A 12928-nucleotide genomic window follows, 5' to 3' on the forward strand; every position below is an offset into this window, starting at 1 on the left:
AGAGGGGAGAGGGGAGAGAGGAGAGGGGAGAGAGGAGAGAGGAGAGAAAAGAGAAAATCACAGAGAACCAGCAAATGAAACCAATGGAGTATTAAATGGAAGATCATTGTGAAAGCTGGGGAGTCATAAGCTATCAGAGCTATTAATTAACCACTAAAATAATCAAAGCTCTCAATGCACAGAAAAAGAGAAAACTAACTTTGATGTTTAAAAATATTCTTTGTTTCCAGGGATATTGCTGTTCTATAAAAATGCCTTTTTTCTCTCCTTGTCTGTACCTGCCAAGTGGGTTCAGACTTGGATCTGGTTGACAAGTGAACAGGATTGGACAGTTCACAGCTTTTCTCATCCAATCCTTTTCCTTTCTAGAAAGAGGAACTAGTTCTCTGAGATGAGTAAACTGGATGTTCAGAAAACCAGGGTGGAGTTGTGAATTTGGGAAATATTCTCTGGTAGCCTAGCAGTGATCTGAGCCTGGCTTCAATCTCATTCATTTTAATTTAGTAACCGTGGTTTTTAAGAAACAAGGAATGACTGACAGAACATATGATTAATCACCTCAAGATATGCAAGGTTCCGGAGGTGAACTGGAGAAAAAGCCTTGATGTCAGGGGCAGCTAATGGCATCTTTCAATATTTAGGGAACTGGGTGTTCTCCTCCTGGGAGTGGAGGCTCTGGTTGTCAGTGATGAACACTTTGCCAGGAGGGAGGACTCCACCTCCTTCATGTTTTCTCATAGCAGAGATTCTTCAAAGAGAGACTCACCTGTTGGCTCTTTTGTTTTTTTTCCTGCCTGGTCCTAAATCCACCCCTGAGAATAGTATTTATCTGATCTAATGTTGGATCATCAGAGCATTTTATACAGTCACTGATTCTACTGTAAAGGATTAATTTGCCTACCAGCAAACACAGGTTTCATGTGTTCTGACTTGGCAGATACAAAATTAAATATATTAGTATTTTTACATCAATATTTAAAAACCTTTTACAGGCAAGGCATTTCTTGTCTGGCCTCAGAGGGAGAGGATGAGCCTAATCCTGTAAAGACTTTATGCACCAGGAAAGGAAGATCCTGGAGGCAGCATGAGGTAGAGGGAGTGGAGGGGTGAGGGGTTGGGAAGTGTGGTAATATCCTCTCAGAGGCAAAGAGGATACTGAAGATGGGGTGAAGAACTCTGGGAGGAGGAACCTGGGGGGGGCAATGTTTAGAATGTAAATAAATAAAATAATTTAATTTTTAAAAAAAGCTTTTACAGAAACCAGGGTGTTCTTATGAACACAATTATGAAATGAAAAGGATACTTCTGATTTCAATTTAACATTGGAATGTAGATGCTCAGGAAACTTGCAACTGTTGCTGAGATCCGAGTTCAAGCAGGTTGACTTTATAATGTAGATTCTTGAGAACCTACTGGGAGACCAGCTATCATTAGTGTAAAGCTCACCATGTATTGTCGGTACTGTTAAAAGTAGTAAAGTTATAAAAACACACAATCCCAATATATAGGTAACATTTGAGTCTTACAACAAGTATAGAGTACATACATTATTTACTCTGCTTTACATGTTAGGAAACAGTCTCAGAGGAAAGAAGTGACTTGCCCAAGGCAGCAGAGCAATTGGTGAGTCAACTGTAGGACCCAGAGAGATCTTGTTCCAAAGCTGGTTCATTTCCATTACGCTGTCGTCACACAGACAGGAATAGAAACAGACTGCCTGCCTCTCTGCCAGTTTTCCTTCCACTAAGTTATGAAAGACCTTGGTTTTCTAACCTATGACAGTAATGCATAGACTTTGCCCTCCAAACTATTTTACTGAACAATGGAATTGTGATAAAGTTATTACAAAATTAGTAGTCAAAGGTTGTTTTGTAACTGATAAATTATTTCATGAGAAAAAATAAAAGGGAGAAAAATCTGACTTTTTTATTTCAATAGTGTGGAGATTATAAAAAGGTCTTTGGTTTCAGGACATTTTTTTCTCTGTATATGTAGGGACTCTGAGAATTACTGAACTCAAACTACTTGGTTCTGGATTCAGTTACTTTCTTTAATGTCCTTTAGCTGAGAGACCTAAGCCAACACTGGAAGGAGTACTGGTATCCATAATGTACTTCTTGTAGAATGAAACAAAGAAACATTACTAGAAAAGGTTGTACTCATATATTTGTAATCTTTAGTTACTTACTTACTTACTATAATTTTGTTGAAGGAAGGCCAAGTAATAAAAGAATCAATTTATTTAACATAGAGTGTAATTTGGATATCATGGGTTATAGAAAGTTCAATCTTGAATCTCTAATGTTTAGGAAGAGTGTGGTATTTGGTTAGGGTAACAGATTCTTTTGATTGATTTATTTCTATGCTTCTAGGTAGGGAAGAAGGTCAGCATCTCTCACATGTTAGGCAAGTGCTTCATCACTGGACTACTTCAGCGGCCCTAAGAGAAGGTTTAAAAGTAGTTATATATAAGACATATTTTCACAAAGTTTCTGCTCTTACCTGTGTACTGAAAAGGATGCCAACTTTGTAGTTGCTGTGTGGCAATTAAATCACACACTTCAGAACTTCTGTAGATATAATCAGTTCTCTCATTATACACAACTTTTCCCAGATGTTGAAATCTTCACTTTTTTTTTCCTGATGAGTAGGACATCCAATCTGTCTGCTTTTCCCTTCCTCCTCTCATTTATGAAGAGAGGTCAATTAGAGAAAGGCATATATGCCTAGGAGGTAGCATGCATGGTATCACAGGGGAAGTCACATAGGATTAGAAATGATCAACTTTAGATAGTGTTCTTTCTCTAGCCTTTTGAGGATGGGTATTATAAAAATATATTACACTTTTAGGAATAGACATTATCTGCATAAATCTGACACCTTGGCAGGATCTCACAAGATGGAAACTAAACTAGTGTCTGCTAAGGAGTCTAGCATGAGCCTGAACAACTGGTTCTGTGTGTCACCAGTATGTATAAATGTAAGCTGCATCTCATGAGTTCAGTCTTAGAGCACCAGCCGAGCAATGCACAGAGCAGTCCTGTAACCGACTTACATCATCTTCAACATGAAGACAGCCACGGTGCCAATGCTTCTGACCCTGGCATTTTATCTCACACAAGGTGAGCAATTTGCATACGATTGAAGTTTCTTACCAAACAGCTCAGAGCCTGGGGAAGGGACTTTTCTTCTTCAACTCCACTTAGAAAATGTGTGGTGTGTGTGTGTGTGTGTGTGTGTGTGTGTGTGTGTGTGTGTGTGTGTTTTAAAATCTTGAACCATCTTTAAAAACAGAAAGGGGTTTGAGAACAATTGAACTTTTATCTCTGAGAGGCACTCCTAACAATTTTATACTAATTCTGAAAAGCCAATAGATTATTCTGTATTTGCCCTTCACTAAGCATCCAGTTTTTACTACTTTTAGATATGAGACACTTAAAACTGACATGCATTAAATAATACAAGTACTTTGATAATACATGTATAAATGAATACAAAAAATGAATTAGTAAAATATAAAAATAAATTATATTGACTGTTCCTGTTTTAAGACAATATTACCTTATGTTTATCTTAAAAATCTTAAATATACAAATTTGTAAAATATCTTAAAAATGAATCAGAAATGTTGGAGCTGAAGATGAAGTATGTTTTTGAGAGCTGGAAAATCAGTTTTCTAAGTTTATGTTTGATTGTTAGGGTGACATGGGCTACATAGATTTATCTTTCTCTGACAAGTGCATTTTAAAACACAGAACCATGGTACAAAGCTATTGAAATCATTATACTCACATGATGTCTTCAACTTCATACTACCTGGGTATTTTAAGTTATATTCAATTTAGTATGAAATATTTCACACTATGATATCGTCTTTCAAGGGAGAATGACATGTTTTGCCATGCAATGAGTTTTTGGGGATGTAGATGATCTGGTAGCAGTAGGATTATACTATAGTATTATTTTCCAAATCAGATGAACCTTCCTAAGTGATTGAGCTTTTGTGACTGTCCTAGTACACTGTGCTCATTTGATTGGCCACCATAAATCTTAATATATTAAAGATAATTCGTGGTTTTAGAATACACTGCCAGTAACGCAATAAGATCACTCCATTACATGAATCATATGTCTAATTTATTATATAGTTTACATTCTCTTAACTTTGGTTTCTGCATTTTTGTCCCAGATGCTGCCAGTGGGAAAGAAAATCAGGTCAGTCCTGCTTCTTCTCATTGAATTCATTCCAAGTTTCCTAAAGAAAACTGATTTGTGACCAGCACCTTCATGTGAATTACATAGACAGCATACTGGCAGGCACTAATAGCTTCTGTTAAAAACAGAGAAACAAGTCTTTATAGATCAAACATGAGTATTTATCTCTATGTCTCTTTCTGTCTCTGTCTCTTTTTATGTGTCTTTCTCTGTTTCTCTCTCTTCCTCTCAATATATTATTGATATAAGATCTTTGCAAGAGACAATCCACCATGCTAAAATGATGTTTTAAAACACCATAACTAAGCATAGAAAAAAAATCAAGTAAAATAATTACTATTGTTTCACTCAACAGATGAAAAAGTCAAGATACAACACATATTTAGGATAATTATTATGCAAAGAAAGATGTGTCTGTAGACAGTACATCTCACACACACACATGTGAACATATGTGTCTACATATACACACATACAATTAAATAAATATTTATTTAATGGCTGGTATATTTCTAATTTGATTTTGAAGTGCCACAACATTCTAAAGTAAACAAAAGATATCAAACTCATGCCTCTCTGAAAAGTTAGTTTTTGTGGCACTAAACAATGGAATTCATATGTGGTACATTTAATAATAATACTAGGAAGCAAAATATTCCAGGACCTAAAGGTTGTCTCCATTTCTAAATGGATTAAACACACAGAGACAGCATGGGAAGAAGAATCAAAACCAAAGAGAGATTTTTGCAGCTCACAGCAGCCCATGTAGAAGCTAATATGAGGGCAGAGCCCTAGATGCTGGAAGGTATCCAGCCAGCTGTGATAGGCCTGGGATTGAGAAAATAAAAGAATCATTTTGTATAGAAATACATTTTATATTTATTTGAAATATAATTTAAAAGCATGTGTCTTTGTCAAATGCATATTTTATTTTTGTCCACAGAATTCTATCATGCCATTGATTATCATTTAAAGCAATGCTCCATGTGTAGCAAAATATGCTACATCTCTCAAAGGCCATGAAGGTTAAATAAATAAAGAAATGAAGCAGCTTTTTCTTTATACCAAAATTCTTTAAAAGATGATTAAATATTTTAATATATCTTAGTGGAATACTTTTTTTAAAAAAAAAAGCATTGCTATATATTCCAGAGTATTTAATTATAGCCTCTATTATTTTACCCAATTTTGAGTAATAAATGAGAATTTAAGAAAATATGGTAGAGTTTGAGTTTTAAAGAACTGGATACATGTTGAAATCTCAGATCATTGCACTGAATTTCTTTCATATTAATAAATTTTATTACACTGAAAGTTTTCTTGAAAAATACAGGTTTAGATACTTTGTTATATTGTCATGAAAGGCAGATGCCCACAAGAAAACAGTTATCATTCTGAAAAAGTTTCCAAAATACTCTTTGGGTATTGTCCCCCAAAAGCTTCATGTCTACCTAGCTGAATATTTTAAACACAACTCTGAACACCATAGACTAGCACTACTGTCACCAGAAAGGATTTTACATATGGGCTGAAATTTGTCAGTAGAGAATGGTCATTATAAAGCCCAAATTTTGGTATTGTTAGTACTCTAATACAAAAATGGGAGCAACGCCAGCTCCCAGTGGACTGGATTGCAAGTGATATGGATAGACAAAAGATAAGAACAGGACATCATCTAGGGGAGTCAAGGGGCACTTGATCTGAGATGAATCCAGTGTTCTCTGAGATGAACACTAAGCAGGAAGAGCAACCTTGGAGAAACAAGAGCGAGTTGAGGGTTTGGAGGCATGTTGCAGACAGTCATCCCTCATGTCTCTGAGGGATGACAACTCAGTCTACTTGTGCTTCTGAGTGTGCCTCCTATAGTTTAATCATTTCAGGGTCACTAGATTTTCCCCAAAGAGAAAAACACATATAGTAATTTCGATCTGTGTTTTTCTACTGCATCTCAGGAAACTATACTTGGTTATTTAAACCACGAAAAAAAATAAAAATAAAAAAAATAAAAACACCAGTGACCCGTGTCTGAGCATACTGAATACTGTGAGCAAGTTTTTTACCTTACTCTCTAAACCACTCGTGCATTTTTTTTAAACTGAATATTTTAAGGAAGTACATCTACTTGTGACATTGTGGAGTTCAACTGTGACATTACGGAGTCCAGTCAAAACTGCTCTGGATTGATGTTGTTCTTTTATGATTTAACTATTAAAAGTATTTAGTTTCATTCTGGTATTATCATGATTTTTTATGTCTAAGCATGTTGTCTAATATCTATCTCACAGTGGTTATGATTTTATTGCAAAATACTAGACTATGTTGCCTTTCTGTTAGAAGATTTTTAAAGCCCTTTGGAACCATTTACATTTGTCAACCTAGGAAATAAGTTTCTAAACTGGAAAAAAAATCATCAAAGAACCAGGCACCAGATCTAGAGACGACCAGCTGATAAATTGCTGCTTCTCTCTAAGGGAAAATCACTGAGCAGTGATGACAATCAAAGACCTTTTAGAAATTCACTCTTAGTAAAATTTCCCAGCAATAGTATGGTCCCTGATACTATTCACTAATCATTCTGTAAGTCGTTTCAACTTCCAAACTTATTTAAGAAGGTAGCTTAGATACAATGAAACTCATTTGTCCCTTTGAGCTACTCTGACGGTCATTCTTCCACTAGTTTACTAACTCATGGTATTGAATTTAACAGTAACCTCACAGTGAATGATTGTTGACAGAATGCAGCTATTTTGAGTCTGTAGACTCCTATAGTCAATTCCTTGAAAGAGGTGCATTTGATAGTTTGAACAAAATATTTATTACTTATCTTTTAATCAAAAATAGGGTTTTTTTGGTAAAATCAAAAGAAAGTATAAACATCAAATTTGGCAGAGTTGATCTAGGGCCTAGAAAACTTTCTCAATTGATAGTAAAGATAGCATTTAGAATCACTGTTCACTTCTACTGTACAGATGCACTGTTGACTTTAAGGTGAACTTCAGCCCTAGGAAAGGCAGAATGGCAAAGAGAACAGGTTGTCTATAAATCATGTTGAGGATAGGAATGGAAACACAGATTCTTCTCACTGGCGAAACTGTTCCTCCATCCTTTCCTGTTGATTTTAATATTTAAAATTCTCTTCACACTCTTTTGTAAAATTGATAAAGAAGGATCATTGGCATTTACTAGAAGGAAGTCCAAATCAGGAGGATCATAATATGTCTTTGAAGATGTTGCATAGATAATAGTAGTACACCAAAGGTTACACTGAAATTTATCGTGCCTTGGCCTGTTCTAAGCCTTTGGGAAAAGAGCCCTAAATCTTCAGCTACGTTTGCTCTGAAGTAAGTCAGTCCCTGATCTAAAGCAAATGATGTGTCAAAGGATCTAGACCTTGTCCAGAGAATGAATCATTATAGAAACTTGTTTTTCAAGTATTTAAGAGCTTTTTGTAAATATTTAATAGCTGCTAATATTGCTCTGTGAAAACAAGTACACATTTCAGGGTATATAGCAGGGCCCTCTGGCAGTGTCCAGGGCTCATACACCTACTCTCTGTACTTAAGCTATCCTCTCCAATTCCAGTTAGCTATTACTATTGTTTTACTATGTGCTAGTATTTAACGTACCAGTTTAACTTATTATTATTGTTGTTATTGCTGCTATATATGTTGTCACTATAACAAGAATAATAAAACAGTTTTACTTATTGAGTATTTATAAAACGTCATAAATTCTTTGAGGTCACTGGTAACACCATGGAAGATCATCAAGCAACTTTTGTTTCCATACCTTTCTATCAGATAAATGCATATTAGGTGAGCTTCCTGTTTCTAACATACAAGCCAGTCATTATTTTTGCATTGTTTGAACTGACTTAATAGCTTCTTTTTCTATTAAACAAAGTTGTTTGTAATGCTTCGATGATATAATTATATTTCTTCCAGGACCCATGCACGAAATTTCAAGCACTGATTAAAAATGGTAAGCTGTCGTGTTCCCAAGGCAACAGTTCTTCTCAACATCTCAATGACATCATTTTCCAAAGTGAATGCATCTTGTGCAAAAAAACACTGTGAGTAAAATCTGTTTCCTTCCACACATTCAAATTAACGGCTAACTAGTCTCTGAAGCAATGAGATCATGGTGACCTGTTTTTAATTTCTCTTTCAACTCAATATTTTTCCAAACCTGATGGAGTAAATACACTTTCTGAGGAGGCCATTGTGGTACCTCCCATAATGTAAAACTTGATAATTGCCACCCACATAGAATGATTTTAATAATCACTCAATGGGATTTCAAAGGACTTTTCAGGGAGCTCTGTGTTAAGATCTTAACCAGCACTTTCTGTAGTCTTCTCAGAATGTGGTTCCACTTTAAGCTTCCTGCTTCTAAGATAAAAAGAACTTAGAGTCAGATTCCTTAGACATGTTAAGACTTGATTCTGCTATTTCTGAGAGGCTAAGAAGATTCTCTAAGAAGAAACCAGACATGCCTGGTGGTTGCCAGCCAGCAGAGAGATTTATGCAGAATGCACTTAGACTACTTGGGGTGCCAAGGGAGAGTTTGTTAGGATTACACAAGGGTGCGATGGACAAAAGATCTGACAGTAGCTTTCACTGCCGTGCTCAGAAAGAATAAGTATACTGGAAATTTACCAGGATGTTACTCAATGCTTCAGCATTTATCCAATGTTTCTTAACTTGATATATTTCTCTTCAATGACAAGCAGAAGGGAGTAGAAGGTTTGAGTTATCAATTCTAAATTCTCAAACCAGAGTATCACAATCCTTTTTAAGACTCTTCTTGGCTATTTTTCCTGCTATTAGGGATTGAACCTAGGGCTTCCTGAATGCTAAGCAAGGACTGTTTGACTGACATACGGGAGCAGGCCTTTAATGTGTTTTTTTAACTGGGATCTCATCTTCAATTTCTGAATATTGTCAAGATTCACCAGTGCTATCAAGACAATGCTGTATTTATCCATTTAAGGCAGGAATTCTATAACTGTTTTTTCAAAAGTCATGATGGTATAAGTCAAGGATTTAATGTGACATATTCAATAATACTAATAAAAAAGCACAGAAAGTATGTTTTACTTCTACTGAAGAGACTGAGGGATAAAGAAAAATGACAGGACATAATTCAAGGGGAGGGGAGGCCATGCATGTACAATAACATTTTCTCATTCATTTAAAAGCTACATGAGAACGATCAACTATTTTCACCCCTTTTGTTATATACGTGAAGCCAAATCTATGAGTAGAATAATATTACTGATAAATAATTTTAAATAAGAATTATATGCTTAAGACTTACAAGGCAGTATATTAATTGTGTTGCTTGTTAAACTATTTTTTTTAAACTTGTCTAATAAAGTAGTTGGCTTAACTGGGAAGAAAGTACTATAAACTGCTAGAGAGTTGCCTTCCCAACGAGAATGGACTGTGTAATTCAGTGTAAATAGTCTTTCAAATGTTGCAAATAGTGACACAGTGTTTAGAGTAGCAAGATAGTCATCTTGCTATAGGAAGTATTAGAGGTCAGGTGTGTGGTTAAACACCAAGTATCTTGCCTTTTCTACTCCATATTTGAGGCATTCTTCCCAGTACTGTGGAAATTTCAGAATTTCTCATGCAATAAAGGACCCATTTTCACGCTGACATATCACACTAGGCTCAAGAAAACATTCAAGATGAGTAATACCATCTAAGTTTTTATTCCTTTCTTTTGCCCAGAAAACAAAGAGCAACTACCAAGAACATGACGAGTGTGAGGTTTTTGTCAAGAGCCACCAGGGCAACTGCCCCAGCAAAGGTGAGACTATCTGGAGTCAACCAATCATGTTTGCTACTGAGATGATGCTGGACTCTATTTAGAATTATCTGTTTGTTTCTTAATTACCTGTTGTGAAGCCAGCCACTTAGAAGGGAGGGAATGTGGCTTAGTCCAAGGGTGGGCTAAGTATCTGGTACAGCTTGTCCATAGGCCCAACCCATGACCCGACTCTGAAAACATTGTCAGGTGTTGAGAGGTGGAGCAAGCCAGATGGTATGAGCTTTCCCGGAATATTTCTCTTACCTCCTGTCAGTCTAGTTCCTGTAAGAACCATTCTTAGACAATAGAGATAATAATACATTTCAGAACTCTTATTGTCTGTGTAATCTGAACAATCTGTGTATCTCTGGGTGTCATTATTTTATCAACTAAAATTTTAAAAGCTAGCCACAGTGTTTAACATGTGTCAACAGAATTGAATCTGTCTCTCTTTATCTTTTATTTTCCTGAATTTTTTTCTTCCTATTTCTCTTGTATAACACTTAGAGAGTTTTCTTAATTCATTTATATCTATTTTGTAGGTTCAGATTAAAGTTAATATTTTGTAAGAGTTCAGTGTCCAGTGGGTAAAAGAAAAAAAATCATAAAATAAAAGGGGAGAAAAATCACTGGATAGATAAGGAGCATCACATAACCATTTCACTGGAGCAGTGCAGTTTATTATACAAAAAGTCCAAAAATAAAACTTAAAAATGTTATAAAAATAAAATAAAGGCATTCCATATTGATGGAAACGTCTGGCTTACCAAATCTCACAATTTTAGTTAACAGCTAACCTGACAACCACATCACCTCCAAGTTCCGATGTTGCTTTTTCTTTAATTTCTTCCTTCTCTTCCTCCTCCTTTGGCCCTGACATATAATTAAAATGATCAGTCAAGGTAGACACACCCTAATTACTCGTATCATAGATAGTCTAGCCCAGCTACCATCTTCCTTGCTAGTGCAGCTCAGGAATGTCTGAGAAACAGCCTCCACCATAAACATAGTTGACTAAATTCTTCTCCTGGTCTCAGTCAGTCTCACTTTAAAACAATACCAAGTCAGATTCTCAGCCAGTCAATACCTGCACATGTTTTGTCTTTAATTAAAAGAACTATTTTCTAAGATAAGAGGACTGAAAAGTTCTGGTTGTTACACTGAAATCCAAGTTTCTCTTCTGAGACAAGGCCATTATGCAACATCCTCTCCTCTCTTCTTTTTATCTCCTTAATTAAAACTCCAATGTCACCAACACTATTCAAAAATGTAAGACACAAGTAAATGAGAAAAAATGAGCAAAATATATTCATATAACGCACCCCAATCTTAGCAAATCTATTTAAGGACTACTACTTCTTGTGTGTTTCCATCTGTAAAATGAAATTTGCTAAATTTTAAGTAGAAATCTTTTTAAAATTATTTATTTATATATATTTCTTTACACTCCATATTTTATTCCTCCACCCTGTCCATGCTCTGACTGTTTTAAGTAGATATTTTAAGATATAAAATGATGGGATTGTGTCTGCTAATGTTAATTCTTTTAGCTTAATGATTAGGCTTACAAATAACATCTATCCCTGTCTTCAAAGCATGCTTATCAGCCGCTACACATCATATGAAGCAAGATTTCAAAAATGTAATGCAACTAAAGTAAGAGAAAGTGGAGCAAATGTACAATATAGGGGAGAATAAATTTGGCAACTGTAGTTGAAACAGTTGTTCAAACTGTATACAAAATGTTGAAATAATTATGATAAAACTTTAAAGGAAAGAAAAAGAAGCAAGCCCAGTTTCACAAAAAATATTATTTTTTAAAATAAAAACTTTTTTGTGGACTCACCTAAAAATACAAGTAGAATATAACAAAAGCAAATTTATTCTTGAATGATAAAGGAATAAAATTAATGGAAACATGGAGAAACTGCTTAGAAAATAGGGAGACTTGCAGCTTTTCTGGGACATGAGGTGTGTAATAGAAATGCCAGACAAAAACATAAAATGTAAAAGAAATATTTTTGGAAGGACTGTGACCTAAAATAGCTCATGAAATGTGATCTGCCCCTCACATGTGTAGTTGCATTCACACACACACACACACACACAGAGAGAGAGAGAGAGAGAGAGAGAGAGAGAGAGAGAGAGAGAGAGAACAATAAAGAAATAGATGAATAGATACATAGTCAAAATAGATCTAAGGCAGTTACCATCACATGTGTGCCTGTTCTCTCTCACTGATAAATATATCAATTAGAATTATGTTTGTTTATGGAGTCACATGTTTATTGTATCATTATTAGCACTTGATATTTTTGTAGTTGCACATCCATTTTATTTTTCATTTGTATTAGCATATAGATTTGATATGCCTTAATTATATTTATAACATAATTTTGTACAGTTACGTTCATTTATAGTTTTATTGTTTTTTATCTCTTCTAGCATTCACACTAGAAATATAGACTCTTCATTCACGTTCTCTATTGTTTATGCCTTCCATGACATTCATATCTTATCTCTACTCTTATTTATTATCTTGTTTTCTGACAATTTTATTAATTCTTATTTTTCTAGAAACTATAAGTTACCAAATGATCTATTTTCAAGCATATACACCATTTTACTCTGTCCCTTTTTATCGTTTCCCTAATAGTCCTTCACTCTGAACCTTCACTTTCTACCTTTATGTCACACAAACCATTATCATGTCTTTATTCTAAATATGGATCATTGTTTTACCTGTTTGCACTTTCCTTGTCCATCCTTTAGGTTGTCTTTATTGTCTCTCACATCTTTCTACTTCCATCACACAAAGATACACAGATACATACAGATTAAGACAAATGGAGAGAGAGAGAGAGAGAGAGAGAGAGAGAGAGAGAGAGAGAGAGAG

General features: G+C 35.1%; 1 protein-coding gene across 1 annotated transcript in view; it reads left to right on the top strand.

Annotated features, from left to right (window-relative positions):
* Window positions 1–3002: 3002 nt before the first annotated feature.
* The window catches only part of Spink5 (serine peptidase inhibitor, Kazal type 5), a 59116-nt gene continuing 49190 nt past the window's right edge, over window positions 3003–12928 (top strand). Inside the window, exons 1-4 of the mRNA XM_028777198.1 lie at window positions 3003–3122; window positions 4190–4215; window positions 8160–8287; window positions 9954–10032. Of these exons, the coding sequence (XP_028633031.1) occupies window positions 3068–3122; window positions 4190–4215; window positions 8160–8287; window positions 9954–10032 (288 nt within the window). The 5' untranslated portion in view covers window positions 3003–3067. The remainder of the gene's footprint in view (window positions 3123–4189; window positions 4216–8159; window positions 8288–9953; window positions 10033–12928) is intronic.

This window comes from Grammomys surdaster, unplaced genomic scaffold, assembly GCF_004785775.1.
Source record: "Grammomys surdaster isolate TR1022 unplaced genomic scaffold, NIH_TR_1.0 278, whole genome shotgun sequence".
Lineage (NCBI taxonomy): Eukaryota > Metazoa > Chordata > Mammalia > Rodentia > Muridae > Grammomys > Grammomys surdaster.